This window comes from Toxorhynchites rutilus, chromosome 3, assembly GCF_029784135.1.
Source record: "Toxorhynchites rutilus septentrionalis strain SRP chromosome 3, ASM2978413v1, whole genome shotgun sequence".
In the NCBI taxonomy this organism is placed as follows: domain Eukaryota; kingdom Metazoa; phylum Arthropoda; class Insecta; order Diptera; family Culicidae; genus Toxorhynchites; species Toxorhynchites rutilus.
In genome coordinates this window covers 140,046,228-140,064,171 of record NC_073746.1, presented here as the reverse complement: position 1 = coordinate 140,064,171, position 17,944 = coordinate 140,046,228, and the positions used below count along the sequence as shown (strand labels likewise).

The window sequence follows — 17,944 nt, the reverse complement described above, 5'->3', positions numbered from 1 at the left end:
CGAAGATAGCAATTGCACATAAAAATAGGTCGAAATGGAGAAAAAAACAAAATAAACTGCAAGTATACAGACTTTCTTTCGCTTTCTTTCGATTGTTAAAGTCTACGATCCGATCGTAACGATCGATGAGAAAAATCAACGCGCGACGAGGTATGAATTGTATCACCGGTTCATTCTATTCCAGTAATGTTTTTTTTCGATTTTCTTCTCTGGTTCGCCAAGAATACTCTCCGTATCCGCGTGTTGGAATATACGTTTTCTTATTTCTATAGAGACTTCGGCAAATTTGGCATTCGCTTTTGTGAATATACATTAGAAGAGAGAGTTCTATGCGCGACGATCTCTGAATTGTATCGCCGGTTCGGAGCATGTCCACAGTAGTCTTCACTCGGTTTCCCCAGAAACATTTTCCAACGCTGCGTGTTGGACTTTACGATGAATGAAAGATTTATTTGTGTGAAAAGTTACGAATTATATCACCATTTTAGAAATATACGCTTGAAAATTTTTCGTCTGATCGTGGAGTAGTCTTCGTCGGAGATAAAAAATAGGTTTCACAGAAAAAAACATTGAATAAAAAATAATTCAGAAATGAAATTTTATGATAAAAAATATATATGTTTTGAACTAAAATTATGTTAGTCAAAATAAGCATGAAATGTTTTATTGCAAATATATATTCTACACACAATTTCTGTATAATAAACACATGGTAGCAATTTTTTCCTGTCTTTTGAATATGGAATTTATTATTTCTTGAGGAAAGTCATTCGTAGGGCATCACCCAACTGTAATTGCTTTTTAATCTTTGATTTCTTCAGTTTTAAAAATACACATAATCGAGGAGACACAACATTCTTCCTGACCAGCTTTTTCCGTGTGCACCGATTCGATTCATGTAGTCGATTACATTTTCATTTGCCAAAGAAGGAAAGCTTTCACCATCGTCGGCTGTGTTTTCTCCAGCTATGGCAAAACCTGCTGCGGAGGTGGTTTATTTATCGATTTTCTTCCTCCGACCGCTTTGTGTTAACTGTACAAATATAATAAAGACAATCACTGTAATTGTACAGAAAATGGTTTTCCGTGGTGTTTGGTAAGCCAGACACCACAGCAGCAACGCAAAGATGCGAGGGAAGCATTGTCATTTTCATCTCTAATGGATGGGGACCAGTCTTATGAATGCTTTTTGTTGCAGCTCAAAACGCTATTTAGTTGCAAATTATAACATTAACAAATTTGCACACATGCTCACTTTCACAGAGTCGCATTCATATTCAAATATTCCCATTTTCTCTATTACATCAATTGATAAAATAAATTAAAACTGACAGCACTTACGCATCGCACAAAGCCCATTCACAACACGAGCGAAGCACGACGTACGCGGTGACATAATATTTTTTCGAGAGTTAGTCATTCACGGGCATTGCATGAATTGACCTTGGATAACAATTTCCGGTGATTGATGATTGATATTCACGACTTCAGATCTCGCACGCTCGCACTCCCCCCTCTCGGCTGCTGTGCGCGTTCTGGATTATGTGTAGCTAACTCGAACATACCGAGATGGGGATGGAATGAATTCTACCTTCGAAGCCAGAGTTATGTTGTATCGATTCGCACACAGAGAGCGAGAAATAAAAAAACAATTCAATGGTGCCCAAATAGCGTGAAACCGTCATTAATTTATGGATGTAATATCGAGTTTTCTACCGGACCCTTTTTACAGCGGTGACGCGAAGGGCGTTGACGTTTGGATGTTATTTTCCAAAAATTATGGACGTTACGATTCTGGGATAATCACATTTTATGCCTTATTGAAAGTTAATCCAGCTTGTATTGAATTGTGTGTTACGGTTGACTTCGTTGATTGCTTTTTGGTGCAAGCTGGGAACGTTTCCACCGGTGGTTGTAGTGACCAAAATGAATGGTTCACGAGAGTTTGGCTTTCTCTGTTTCAAATTATCCGAATGAGAAAGACGATGTGGTTCGATAAGGGCTCCGCCCGGGTGCAATGACAAGATTTGATTGTGCTGGTAATAGTATTTGATAGTACCTATGAACCAATAAAGCTTAGAAGTTTATAGAGTACTTCTTAGCAAACCATTTACAGAATGCGTTTTTTTTTTTTAATTTTTCAACTAAATCATGAACGCATAAGAAGGTGAAAACCATCAATGGTTAAACTTTCTAGCTCACCATACAAATGCTTGCAGACCTGCTTATGTGGATGGATGTGAGTAACGAAAGACCTAATTGTTTCCATTGATGCGCACATCATTTGACCTATCGCTCTACCCTATTGGAAAGTTAACGATACATCGCGTGCTTCCATTCGACACTTGCTCGAAACAGCGAAAACAGAGAAGCAATAGGCACGAAGTCTCATCATCACTATCGGATGCGTGCACGTACGGATTTCGATTTTTCTGTGAATCTGTATCAAAACCGTTTCTAGGAACTACATCGAAAGTTTCTCGAACCAAACGCCTTATCTCGTGCAATTACATCATGCTGTTTACTGAACTGCATTTTGCTTCTTCTGCAGAAATCTTTATGTTCGTTCTTCATGTTCATTGGATGATATATACCTCTATATCATGGCAGTCAATTCCAATCACTTGATCATTCAAGACGAAATTGGATCGATCATTATGAGGGGTATTAGCTCGAATACAAACGAACGCAATATATTGACAATACTAAACCATACCACAAGTTTCGCCTCGCACAGCCTAAGTAATTAAACAAACCAAATTTAATCTCGCACTCGCTCAGCGTAGGACTTCATCATTGCCACTTCCTGTTCGGTCACATCGGAGGTATTCCATTTCAGCGAATGCAAGTAACTACTCAACTCCCACATGAACCATGTTAATCTGTGCACTGGTCTCCGCAAAGTCGACCATTGTCGATGCAGAGTTCATTAGCTTACCATTTGTGAACTTTAGTTAGAAGGCTATGGCGGTACGGTTGAAACTTTTTTGGCAATAAATAAGAACCCACAAAGTGAGGATAATGTATGATTTACACTTTATTTGTTCAAATACAAGCAGTTTGAATGTATAATGCTTGAAATGAACAAGTGTACAAACAATTTCTTGGGGCGTGATTGCGAATGGTGTCTTGTTTTGTTAGTGTTCTCGAGAGGCAATTCATTGAATGTTGAAAGCTCTATGGTATACCTCTCCAAGTCAAGGAGAACACACGCCATCCGTTCTTCAGTTGAGGATACCTTTTTTTTGAATAGTCAAAAGCCAATTTGCATTTCGCTTTGAATTACCTTCCGGGGATTGTGAGTATACACGCTATTGAATTAGCTCAGGAGCCAAGTAAACAAAATATAAGGCATAGAGAGGAATCATTCAAAGTTATTGAGTTTCTTCGTAGGGGATATATCTTCCCATAAACAAATCACCTGATACAATTTCGACCACAAATTGGACTTCGATTTCACAATAAGCTTCATGCCGTAGTCACGTTCAAAAGAATGCTGATTTCTCTGAATTGTTTTCTTGGGAAACAGCACGGAGAAATTCAAATCAAATCCTATCATTGCTGGATCTGTGACTTGCAGTTTTGATCTGATGGACAAAACTGTAAAAAATTGTAATCAGTATATTAGAGATCACGCGAAAGCTTGTTTAAAAACAATTAGGGTACCTCGTTAATTGTTGAACACTTTCCAAATGTTGAACAGTCTGAGGAATTCTAGCTAGAAGTCAATTTCCAATGTTGTTTTCCAAAGACTATCTTCAAAAACTTATGCATTCTAAAGTTACACATGTTGTGTTGCCAAATTGATAATATTCATGTAATACTTACCCTTGAAAAATGCGATTAAAAATATTGTGTAATCGATGATCGATGAATTGGCACTGTAATTTTTAAAAATAAAATAAAGGAAGTGCTTCCTTAAAATAAGCTTTATAATAAAAATAATTGAGATTTTTTTTACAATGCCTGATGAAATGGCATTGGCACTAAATTATTATATAAATAATAAATTTTCAGATACTGTTTTTCTGTTCATATTCCATCCGTCGAACATTCGCATTAGAAGTAGAGCAAGAAACTTTTCAAGCCTGTGATATGGCGTTTTTGTTCAAAAATGTGCAAGTGTAAATAAAACTGCACTTCAAATTCAATTATGTTGGTGTTTTCTATTGTATAAACAAGCAATGGAAAAAATACACCGAAGACAACAACTCGATGTGAACATGTTAGACACCCACTTTTGTAGACAATTTCTATAATTTAGAATATGCGACTATACTCATGTTTTCTTTTCTTACAAATTACTTGGAAATTCTCGCAAATTGAAAAAAACTTCTGATAAAAAAATAAAACAAAATGATATTCAATTTACCCATATCTGGCCTTCCTGCTTTCGTCATTGGGTTTATTTACAGTATCGGTTTGTCTCACGAACGGGTGTTGAGTTTAGAAACAATCTGTCCAACATCTAGCGAGGATCGTTAAACATTTAATTGAATGGATGGATATGTGTTCAACACTTGGGTGCCAGAACACCATTGGAAAAATATGTTTTCTTGAACATTACAAGTGATCTAATATAATAAATATAACAGGAAATGACGCTTGATGTTGGAGTTTTCAGTGATTTCATCTGTAATCGCGAAGAAATCAAGAAAATATGAATATACCTAGCTTAAGCGCTTAACATTTAGCGAATTACCCTATCATTGGATTATATTCTCAACCATCAAGGGAGGAGTGAATGACCACTGCATGGTTAATGATCCTAGGGAAATTTAATTGAATTGAATTTAACTGAATAATTGAACTGTTTATATTGTTCATTATTATTGCTACACTCAAAAGTAATTTTTAACAAATGTTTTGACATTCTGATATATAACTTGAGCTTAAAAATAACAAAAAAATCTGCTACCCTCCCAAACTAGTACAGCATTTATATAATATACTAGCTGACCCGACGAACTTCGTCCCGCCCAAAATAGATTTTTTGATTTGAATACTTTCAAACATCCACGTTTTCTTACTAAGTGAACGTTAGTGAGTCCAATCACTGAACTTTTCATTGATTGATTACCCTTTGACCCTTTACAATTTCCTTTTACTATACATTGTCTAGTACTTCTACAAAAATTCGTCCTTATAATATAAAATTATTTTCAGACAATCCTCGTTCAAGATTCTTCAAGCATTTGGAAATAACATGTTTCTCCGTTGCACGGAATACATGTTTGATACAGAGAATATTACAAAATAAAGACAGTTCAAATCGTACCATTCCTTCCTCGGGTTTAGGGCACACCAACACATTTGGCCTTCCATTTTTGTTTATATAGATAGAAGATATAGGAATGCGTTATTCCGTCTGAAAATCCTTTTCCACTTTCGAACAAAAATCAATTTCGTTAGCGCCAACATCAAATGGACTAACAACGCTTAGTTATTTGTAGAACATATGGGAATTCAATTTTCCGAATTTTCCGATGTTTCTCTTCACCATATTGATCTACGGAAAGAAACGAATACAACGAAATATAGATGACTCAAATTGAACCATTCCTTCATCGGGTTTTGCGCTTACCAACACATTTTGCCTTACAATTTTATTTATAGATATAAGATATGGAATGTTATTTCGCCTGAAAATCCATTTCCACTTACGAACAAAGATCAATTTCGATAGCACAAATATCGAATGGACTAACAACGCTTATTACGGTGTATTTACGAACATGTGGGAATTCAATTTTACGAGTTTTCCGATCTTCCTTCAGGATTTTCCGAAAATTTTCCGACTTTTCTCTCCACTATATTGATCTACGAGAAGAGACGAATACAACAAAATATAGAAGAATAAAACCGGACCATCCCTTCTTCGGGGTTTCCTCTTACCAACAGATTTTGCCTTACATTTTTATTTATATAGATAGATAGATATAAGATATGGTAATACGTTATTTCGCCTGAAAATCCATTTCCACTTACGAACAAAGATCAATTTCTATAGCGCAAACATCGAATGGACTAACAGCGCTTATTATGATGTAATTTTCGAACATGTGGGAGTTCAATTTTCCGAATTTTCCGACCTTTCTTCAGAGTTTTTCGAAAATTTCCCGGGTTTTCTCTCCACTATATTGATCTACGAGAAGAGACGAATACAACAAAATATAGAAGGCTAAAACCGGACCACCCCTTCTTCGGGTTTTCCGCTTACCAACAGATTTTGCTTTACATTTTTATTTATATAGATATAAGATATGGAAATGCTTTATTTCGTTTGAAAATCCATTTCCACTTACGAACAAAGGCCAATTTCGATAGCGCAAACATCGAATGGACTAACAACGCTTATTATGATGTTATGTTCGAACATGTGGGAATTCAATTTTCAAAATTTTCCGACCTTCCTTCAGAGTTTTCCGAAAATTTTCCTGTTTTTCTCTCCACCATATTGATCTACATACCGTATACCGTATGACTCATACGGTATGAGGCATGATGTCGACGCCAAACTCTCTCAGTTTCTATTCTGTTTTCGCATTTTCGCATGACATTGTCATGATAAATGGTTTGCTTGCATAAGACTAATTTAAAATTGAATATTGGCGCAACACAAGTATTTACTTGTTAAAATATATGAAAGAATGTCCACGTGTACAACAGGAAAAGGGTATAGACGATGTCCACGCTTGCCCACGGAGGGGGGGGGAGTCTAAACTAGTGCTTTTTCTGTCCACCTGGTGTGTGGATAGACCCTAAGCGGGAGAAAAAAGGGGTTATATATGTATGTGTGATAAAAAAAATTAACATTTAAAATAGTTCCTGCGCCATAGTACAAATGCGCCTTCAGTCCTTGACGTACACTTACAGAATTCGCATATATGCGCCCTTAGTCAACATCGACAGCTTTTGCCAGAAGTAAATATGCGCCCATAGCATTGTGGGGGTTAATATTTCACCTAACATTTCTGCTTCTACGTATAAGTGCAAGCTCTGCTCTGAGCTTGATTTGTGCATATTTTGAGAATGCATCCACTTCAATATGCCGTTAAGTTCATTGAACGGTCAAAAATTAAACGACATGGACTGTCGTAGGGCAGGATAGCGACGTATGGGGCCGAATGACTTTTGATTTATTATAACAGAGAAACACATTCGTCTTCCTAAGTTCGAAGCCGCCGGACGCATATATTTCGTGATCGTGTATCGTTGAAGTGATACCGTTATTCTCGTGACTGGTCAAGTGATTGTGCGCAATAACGGGATTCCCTAGATTGTAGCTGGATTGCATTGAAGCGGACACAACAAGCAGGAGGAAGAAGGCCTGCAGCGCGGGCGCTGTGTGCTGTGTGCTGGTGAATTTATCGCCTCTCGTCATCGACACCATTATCGTGCTGTGGTGCGATACACCGGTTCAGCTGCACCGAAGGATTGATACGCGTTGGAGATTATCCGCATTGGTGTGGTGTGCATTATAAGTATCAATAATTTTATTAGGTTAAGTTTATTAGCTTTAGAAAGAAAAAACAAACAAAAAATTGAAAAATTAACTAAAAAGTGTACATCTGCCACTTTAAATGGCAGATGAAGAAGGAACCGTTGACATGGAGATTGAATCCACTGTCTACCCCTCCATATCTACGGGAGCTGGAAAGTCGCTTAAACGCGTTCCCCCCTCGGATGTCTCTTTAGAGGGAGAGTTAAGTCACCTAAACAAGCCCCCCTCAAGAAAATTTGCAAACCTTTCCTCTTCACCCCCTCAATCTCCTGCTCCCGCTTCCGATCAACTCCCGAACTTGCCTCCCAGCCCTACTGTTCCTGATCCCGCTCAACAATCGACCTCGTCCCCCTCAGTTGTTTCCTCTCCTCGTGTCAAGGTCTATCCAGAAGATTCACCTGGATCTGGCCCATGGGTTGTTTTCTTCCGGCCCAAACCAAAAGGAAAATCTCTAAATGTCATTCAAATTTCTAAAGATCTGGCAAGATATTATTCCTCCGTGGTCGAAATTAGAAAGGCTAGACCGAACAAACTGCGTGTTGTCGTGGCTAATCGGAAGCACGCTAACGATATTGTTGTCGACAATCGTTTTGTAATAGAATATCGCGTATATGTGCCCTGCCATAACGTAGAAATTGCGGGGGTGATTACAGAAACGGGTCTGACGAGCGATATAATAAAAGAGGGAGATGGCAGATTTAAACAGCTCCCTTTGAAGCAAATTAAAATATTGGACTGCCAGCAACTAGGAAAAGTTTCCCAGAATGGGGAAGAAAAAAAATTCACGCCGTCCAACTCGTTTCGAGTAACTTTTGCTGGTTCCGCCCTCCCTGACTACGTTATGGTGGATAAATTAAGGCTTCCAGTGCGACTCTTCGTGCCAAAGCCCATGACTTGCAACAAATGCAAGTCAGTTGGTCATACAGCAGATTATTGCGCCAACAAGGAGCGCTGTGCCACTTGCGGAGAGCAACATGAGGGGAAATCCTGCAGTGCGACTGAGCATAAATGTCCATATTGCGGGGGATCCCCACATGAGCTCTCAGCTTGTGAAACTTACAAGAGTCGCTGGGATAAACAGAAGCGCTCTTTGAAGGAACGCTCGAAGCGCACTTTTGCGGAAATTTTGAAGGGCGCTTCTCCACTGGCTCAAGAGCAACAACCAATCAACACACATAATGTTTTCGCTGCGTTGCCAGTTGACGAAATAGAAGCGGACACAGCTAGCGGGGGCACAACGGTTATTTCCAAAGGGAATCCCCGGCGCAAAAATGTGACCACTCCCAAAGTTCAAGGACAAGTCCCTCCGGTGATACCCCCTGTTAGCTTGCCTAAAAAATCGAGTGCAGCGGACAAGCAAAATCAGGTTCCCCCTGGTTTCCGTGGGAATAGTTCATCTTCGAACGACCCAGCACTCGAGGGGACATCAAAAACCCCAACTGTCCCTATTTTTCCGTCCAGCTCAACTTCCCAATCGGGATTTATAAAGTTGTCTGACCTTTTGGATCAAATCTTCAAGTGTTTTAATGTTTCCGACTCCATCAGAACCATTGTCATCTCAATGCTTCCAGTATTAAAGACAATTTTGCAACAATTGATGCAAACATGGCCCCTCCTTGCAATGATTATCTCTCTTGATGTCTAATTTAAATAGAGAGGTCGGAGATATCACTGTTTTACAGTGGAATTGTCGTAGTCTTACCCCTAAATTGGATACATTCAAATTTCTAATTCATAAAGTCAATTGTGATGTTTTTGCACTGTCCGAAACCTGGCTCTCTTCTCAAAATGATCTCTCTTTCCACGATTTTAATATAATACGCTTGGACCGCGATGACAGATACGGAGGGGTACTATTGGGGATCAATAAGTGTCACTCTTTTTTTAGAATTGACCTTCCACCTATTGGAGGGATCGAAGCTGTTGCCTGTCATGCAAACATCAGAGGCAAAGACCTTTGTATAGTCAGCTTGTATTGGCCTCCGAGATCTGCGGTTAGCCGCAAGCAACTTGTTGACATGTGCTCACTCCTTCCTGAGCCACGATTGATCTTGGGAGACTTCAACTCTCACGGAACTGCCTGGGGGGAACAGTACGACGACAATCGTTCATCGTTGATATATGACCTTTGTAACAGCTTCAATATGACCGTTTTGAACACTGGGGAAACAACACGTGTACCTAAACCTCCTGCTAACCCAAGTGCTCTTGACCTCTCGCTTTGCTCGAATTCACTATCGTTAGATTGCAAGTGGAATGTAATCCAGGATCCCAACGGTAGTGATCACTTGCCAATCGAAATTTCCATCACCATTGGGTCGAATTCTTCTGAATCTATAAACATGGCATATGACCTCACAAGACACATTGACTGGAAAAAATATGCGGACGCGATTGCTCTAGCCATCAATTCCAAAGATGGTTTACCTCCATTGGAGCAGTATAACTTCCTTTCTCGTTTGATCTATGACAGCGCGGTTCGCGCTCAAACGAAACCCATCCCAGGTTCCACTATTCGTCGAAGGCCTCCCAATCCATGGTGGGATAGCCAATGTTCCAAGCTTTATCAGGATAAATCGAATGCATTTAAAGCTTTTCGGAAAAGTGGAACCATTGAGAATTTTCAAACGTATTTATCCCTTGAAAATCAATTTAAAAACTTGATCAAAGGGAAAAAACGTGCTTATTGGCGAAATTTCGTGGGAGGTCTGTCACGAGAAACGTCAATGAAAAAATTATGGAAAGTGGCTCGAAACATGAGAAATCGCTCTTCAACGAATGAAAGCGAGGAATATTCACATCGATGGATTTTAAATTTTGCACGGAAGGTTTGTCCCGATTCCGTTCCTGTACAAAAAATTGTTCGAGATATTTCACAAGATAGGTGCGATCTTGATTCCGAGTTTTCGATGGTAGAATTCTCTCTTGCTCTCCTTTCATGTAACAATTCTGCGCCGGGATCGGATAGAATTAAGTTCAACTTGCTGAAAAACCTCCCTGATGTGGCGAAACATCGCTTGTTGAATTTATTCAATCGGTTTATGGAGCATAATATTGTTCCAGATGATTGGAGACAAGTACGAGTTATAGCTATTAAAAAACCCGGAAAGCCCGCGTCCGACTTCAATTCGTACCGCCCAATAGCAATGCTGTCTTGTATACGGAAATTGTTGGAGAAAATGATCTTGTTTCGCCTTGATCGTTGGGTTGAAACGAATGGCTTACTCTCAGATACACAATATGGGTTCCGCAGGGGCAAGGGGACGAATGATTGTCTTGCGTTGCTTTCTTCAGAAATTCAAATGGCTTACGCCGGAAAAAAACAAATGGCTTCAGTATTCTTGGACATAAAGGGGGCCTTTGATTCTGTTTCAATAGAGGTTTTGTCAGACAAATTACACTTTCGGGGTCTGCCGCCTCTATTGAATAATATGTTATATAACTTGCTTTGTGAGAAACATTTGAACTTTTCTCACGGAGATTCGGCAGTAAGTCGGTTCTCTTACATGGGCCTCCCCCAGGGCTCATGTTTAAGCCCCCTTTTGTACAACTTCTATGTAAGCGACATCGACAATTGCCTTACACAAAATTGCAGCCTAAGACAACTTGCAGATGATGGAGTGGTGTCTGTCGTAGGATCAAACGAATCCGACCTGCAAGGACCCTTACAAGATACTTTGAACAATTTTTCAACCTGGGCCATTGGGCTAGGGATCGAATTCTCCACGGAGAAAACAGAGATGGTGGTTTTTTCGAGGAAGCATAGACCAGCAAAACCAAAGCTTCAACTTTTGGGTAAACCGATCACTCATGCTATGTCATTCAAGTATCTTGGGGTATGGTTCGACTCCAAATGTACTTGGGGGGCCCATATTAGGTATCTGAGTAAAAAATGTCAACAAAGAATAAACTTTCTCCGTACAATTACCGGCACCTGGTGGGGAGCCCATCCCGAAGATCTTATAATGTTGTATCGAACAACTATTCTCTCAGTGATGGAGTATGGCAGTTTCTGTTTTCAATCAGCTGCCAAAACACACCTCATTAAACTCGAGCGAATTCAGTATCTTTGTCTCCGTATTGCGTTGGGATGTATGCCCTCAACGCATACCATGAGTCTCGAGGTTTTGGCAGGCCTACTCCCACTAAAAGATCGCTTCAATTTATTATCTCTTCGGTTCCTCATCCGGTGTAAGGTCATGAACCCATTGGTGATCGGAAATTTTGAGCAGCTGATCGAGCTAAATTTTCATTCTGGATTCATGAGCTCATATCATGAATTCGTCTCCATGCAGGTTGATCCTTCTTCGTATATTCCCAACCGTGTTTGTTTTCCTGACTACATCAATTCCTCTGTACATTTTGATCTGTCCATGAAGCAGGATATCCATGGAATTCCAGATTATCATCGATCGGGGATCGTTCCTACGATTTTCGAAGCAAAGTATGGGCGTGTCAATTGTGATAATATGTACTTTACTGATGGGTCCTCTATGAATGAGTCCACAGGATTTGGAGTGTTCAACAATTTTTTTAGCACCTCACACAGTCTTCAGTATCCTTGCTCAGTGTATATTGCTGAATTGGCAGCAATTCATTGGGCGCTGGACAGCGTCGCCTCACGACCTGTTGAACACTATTACATTGTAACGGATAGTCTTAGCTCTGTCGAAGCTATCCGTTCAGTGAGGCCGGAAAAGCACTCGCCGTACTTCCTTGAGAGAATACGAGAAATTTTGAGTGCTTTATCCAGACGCTGTTATGTCATTACCTTTGTCTGGGTCCCTTCACATTGCTCAATTCCGGGTAATGAGAGGGCTGACTCATTAGCAAAGGTAGGTGCAATTGAAGGCGAAATTTATCAGCGTCAAATCGCCTTCAATGAATTTTATTCTTTAGTTCGTAAAAATACCATCGTTAACTGGCAACGCAAATGGAACGAAGATGAATTGGGCCGGTGGCTCCACTCAATTATCCCTAAGGTTAGCCTCAAACCATGGTTCAAAAGTCTGGACTTGAGTCGGGACTTTATTCGCACCTTCTCCCGACTCATGTCCAATCACTGTTCGTTAAACGCGCTACTCTTTCGTTTTGATCTTGCCGACAGCAATATCTGTGCCTGCGGCCAAGGTTACCACGACGTCGAACACGTTGTTTGGTCGTGCGAGGAGTATCTTGTTGCCAGATCGAATTTAGAAAACTCTCTTCGGGCTAGAGGAAGGCAGCCCAATGTGCCGGTGAGAGATGTGTTGGCTGGTTTAGACCTTGATTACATGTCCCAAATATATGTCTTCCTAAAAGTTATCGATCTTCGTGTCTGATTATCCTTATATCCTTATATTCTCCTTTTCCTTTTTCTTCGCGAGAAATCAAATCCCTTCTTATTAACAATAGAATAAGGTGAACTGTAAAAACATTTTAGATATAAGATAGGCTTAAGAATTGAGTGTAATGAATGTGAGTGTGAATGTGAGAGTGAACATTGTCAACATATCCTTTTATCCCTTCCTTTTCCTGAAGAAAATATGTCACCCTTCTAAACTCGAGTAGACCGCGAGTAATCGGTTTTCTACACCATTAACATTAGAATTAAGGAAAAATGTTTATATATACTTGTAACAATACAGTCAGGAGTTTGGCTCCTTTAAACTTATGTAACTGAGCCTGTAAAAATAAACGATTTAATAAAAAAAAAAAAAACAGAGAAACTGATGGAAGAAGCAAAAACTCATAGTCCTTAGTTGAATATAGAGACGGGCAAACCGTTCACGAAAGGTACGAAAGAACTAGTTTGCAAAAAAGAGCGAACGAACGGTCGTTCTTTTGAAAAGAGCGGTAGCTCGCCCCACGAACTTATTCCGAAAGAACTGATTGAGAGTGAACTGTTTGAGAACGAACTGATTGAGAGTGAACTTGAACGAACTGTTCGCGAGTGAACTGTATGGGAAAGAACTGATTTAGAGTGAACTGTTTGTGAACCAACTGTTTGCGAGTGAACTGTTTGAGAACGAAGTGTTTGCGGGCAAACTGTTTGCGAACGAACGAGTGCAGCTGAACTGAATCGCGCTGGACGGGATGGATAAATATAACGAGAACGTTGGAAGAAAAATAAAACGATATTGTCATTTACGAGCAAAATTCACGTAACACAGAGTTTGTTTTGTTAATGTATACTCAATTTTGTGTTAAAAATTAAATTACATTTTCGTAGTTTTGAAGGCAAAACTATATATTTTCAATTTCATGTATTTTTTTCCATTCCGCGCAACACTCATATACTTCCTGATTATCAGAAAAAATGGGGGAAGCTGGGGCGATTCGTGAAATAGGTAAACATAAAATCGTCTAGTGAGGGCAAGTTAAGAGAAAAGTTTTTCGTTGCTTTCAATCCATTGTTTGGCCTATTGCGTGTGCGTGTTATCGTGATTGTTTGTATGATTGATTGTTGACTATTACATTGTAACGGATAGTCTTAGCTCTGTCGAAGCTATCCGTTCAGTGAGGCCGGAAAAGCACTCGCCGTACTTCCTTGAGAGAATACGAGAAATTTTGAGTGCTTTATCCAGACGCTGTTATGTCATTACCTTTGTCTGGGTCCCTTCACATTGCTCAATTCCGGGTAATGAGAGGGCTGACTCATTAGCAAAGGTAGGTGCAATTGAAGGCGAAATTTATCAGCGTCAAATCGCCTTCAATGAATTTTATTCTTTAGTTCGTAAAAATACCATCGTTAACTGGCAACGCAAATGGAACGAAGATGAATTGGGCCGGTGGCTCCACTCAATTATCCCTAAGGTTAGCCTCAAACCATGGTTCAAAAGTCTGGACTTGAGTCGGGACTTTATTCGCACCTTCTCCCGACTCATGTCCAATCACTGTTCGTTAAACGCGCTACTCTTTCGTTTTGATCTTGCCGACAGCAATATCTGTGCCTGCGGCCAAGGTTACCACGACGTCGAACACGTTGTTTGGTCGTGCGAGGAGTATCTTGTTGCCAGATCGAATTTAGAAAACTCTCTTCGGGCTAGAGGAAGGCAGCCCAATGTGCCGGTGAGAGATGTGTTGGCTGGTTTAGACCTTGATTACATGTCCCAAATATATGTCTTCCTAAAAGTTATCGATCTTCGTGTCTGATTATCCTTATATCCTTATATTCTCCTTTTCCTTTTTCTTCGCGAGAAATCAAATCCCTTCTTATTAACAATAGAATAAGGTGAACTGTAAAAACATTTTAGATATAAGATAGGCTTAAGAATTGAGTGTAATGAATGTGAGTGTGAATGTGAGAGTGAACATTGTCAACATATCCTTTTATCCCTTCCTTTTCCTGAAGAAAATATGTCACCCTTCTAAACTCGAGTAGACCGCGAGTAATCGGTTTTCTACACCATTAACATTAGAATTAAGGAAAAATGTTTATATATACTTGTAACAATACAGTCAGGAGTTTGGCTCCTTTAAACTTATGTAACTGAGCCTGTAAAAATAAACGATTTAATAAAAAAAAAAAAAAACAGAGAAACTGATGGAAGAAGCAAAAACTCATAGTCCTTAGTTGAATATAGAGACGGGCAAACCGTTCACGAAAGGTACGAAAGAACTAGTTTGCAAAAAAGAGCGAACGAACGGTCGTTCTTTTGAAAAGAGCGGTAGCTCGCCCCACGAACTTATTCCGAAAGAACTGATTGAGAGTGAACTGTTTGAGAACGAACTGATTGAGAGTGAACTTGAACGAACTGTTCGCGAGTGAACTGTATGGGAAAGAACTGATTTAGAGTGAACTGTTTGTGAACCAACTGTTTGCGAGTGAACTGTTTGAGAACGAAGTGTTTGCGGGCAAACTGTTTGCGAACGAACGAGTGCAGCTGAACTGAATCGCGCTGGACGGGATGGATAAATATAACGAGAACGTTGGAAGAAAAATAAAACGATATTGTCATTTACGAGCAAAATTCACGTAACACAGAGTTTGTTTTGTTAATGTATACTCAATTTTGTGTTAAAAATTAAATTACATTTTCGTAGTTTTGAAGGCAAAACTATATATTTTCAATTTCATGTATTTTTTTCCATTCCGCGCAACACTCATATACTTCCTGATTATCAGAAAAAATGGGGGAAGCTGGGGCGATTCGTGAAATAGGTAAACATAAAATCGTCTAGTGAGGGCAAGTTAAGAGAAAAGTTTTTCGTTGCTTTCAATCCATTGTTTGGCCTATTGCGTGTGCGTGTTATCGTGATTGTTTGTATGATTGATTGTTAGTGAAATTGAAAAAATCGCTGCTGGATTTGTTCCCTGGATGAACCATTATAAAACATTATCTTACAAAGAACCTGTGTTTTGTCCTGACAGAAAATAGGGAAAATTGCACATATTTCGTGCGCATCAAATTATTACATATAATATTGTCGACCGTGAAACATATTTTCACATATTGTTTACGACTTATAAAGAAGAAGCACCTTATCTTTCCCCACTAATTTCAAAAATATAAACTCCACACAAATCAAAAAATCTCCTATCCAATCCAACGATATCAATGTATAGCTGTCTATTGATGTTGGGTTCCATCTAACATTATATTTGGATATTAATACCGCTGAACGATAGAGCGAAAAAACGATTCAATAGAACTGATTCACTTAGATGAATGGTTAGTGACTGAAACGTTCATCAAAGTGAACTGTTTTGCCCATCTCTAGTTGAATAAGACTTTATCTTTAAGATAACTCGTCCAGCTCAAACCTTTGTAGGGGAATGAGGTGGGACCATCATTATAAAAAAAAAACTTTGTCGAGCCCTGATTGATATACTCAAAATGTTGCGACTAACGAAGTAGCTTGCTTCATTCGGCACAGTTTGAGGAGCACAGATTAGACCAATCACGCGATTTATGTTTAGATCATGCCTGACATTTTTGTAATGTTTAATAGTTTTTACAGCAAAGTTATAATTTTTCAATAGATACGTAGATTTCCAATCGATTGTTGCAAAAATCTCTGCGATCTATCGTGAAACGGCAAAGTTTTAATCATTCCGACTCTTGCATAATTTCGTTATGTGTCCTTTTTTGTATTATTAATTTTATATCTTATACCTTCTCTCCTAACTTAGTCCTTCTTTAAAAATATAATTCGAAAACGATTAATCTGAAAATATCAACTTTCATAACGTGTATAACGTGTATATTTTTTTCAAACCTGTAAAAGAGAAATACATTCTTCATAATTTTAATTCAGTTTAAATGCAACTATTGTCAAATCTGCTTTCGAATAGAAAAGTATGGAAAATTTCAAAAGAATGGCTGTGATAATGGAATCCGTCTACAAAGTTCTACCCAATTAACATCATTTCGATGCGCTGATCTTTCCATGTAACTATGTGCGAGACAAGGCTTACTACACAAAACACGTTTATCAGTACAAGAGAAATCGGGAAGGAGCACACCAAAAGGGAAGAAATCCCTGAAAAGTGCTGACCTAAGTTCTCCCATCGAATTCAGCGACCGAACCTCGCTTAATGTGTGCAATTGGTGCCAATTATCTGCCACCATACAACAACACGCCAGAGGTTGCCAAATTTTCTCCAAATTTTCACTACTGTGTCCTTCGCATATTCGTATGTATGTACCACTATGTGTAACGATCTCCGTTTCCGTCTGCTCTCTTCTTCTTCCCCACAGATACTAATTAAAATATCCTCGACGCTCGGCCGAGGTCGAACGAATAATTTCCACCCAGTAGCCGCTATTCTGCCATGCCGGGTAGCCGTTCCAGTAATAACGATACCGAGCACAATAAGTCCCCTAGAGAGAGCGGCGAGGATTCAGAGGATGAAAGTGAAATTCTAGAGGAAAGTCCGTGCGGAAGATGGCTGAAACGAAAAGAAGAGGTGAGTTTTTTTTTCTTGGGTTTTGCTTCACCATATTATTTACTTATGTTGTAATTCTCATGTGTCCGCGCTGGCAAGAAGAAGAGTGGATCCGCAAATTGCTTTTGGAAGCAATTCACGCCTTTTCACACTGCACATAATCTGTTTTAATTATCCCGTACGATGCTGGAAAGTTAAGCCGCCGAACTGCACAACTAATCAGACAAAAATTAAACCACTCACTGCAGAGAGTATATTGTTCATCCGGCGTATGTGTGTGAGCATGTTTTGAAATGGAACCATTGCATAATTCCAGCGGCATTTGTGCGAACTTTCGAATCGTAATGATATTCCTGTCTTTCACATCAATAACAGTGCCAATTCCCCTTTTTTGTTCGATGTAAAAACGGTGCCAACCAAATGGTGGCGGCGAACAGAGGTTGAAACTTTCAGTTTCAACTGCCGCCACAGTCGTGTGGACGTTTGGCTCTCTCTCTCTCGAGCGTTTGAACCGCGTAATCTCATTTGTTTTGCGTTCTCTATTTTAATCCGTAATTGAAAAATGGTCT

General features: G+C 39.4%; 1 protein-coding gene across 4 annotated transcripts in view; it reads left to right on the top strand.

The window, feature by feature from the left end:
• Window positions 1-17,944, top strand: part of LOC129775765 (nuclear receptor-binding protein-like) — a 147,037-nt gene that overhangs the window by 32,052 nt on the left and 97,041 nt on the right. For all 4 annotated transcript variants that reach the window (XM_055780847.1, XM_055780843.1, XM_055780846.1 and 1 more), the window contains exon 3: window positions 17,188-17,396. In XM_055780847.1, the coding sequence (XP_055636822.1) occupies window positions 17,262-17,396 (135 nt within the window). In that variant the 5' untranslated portion in view covers window positions 17,188-17,261. The remainder of the gene's footprint in view (window positions 1-17,187; window positions 17,397-17,944) is intronic.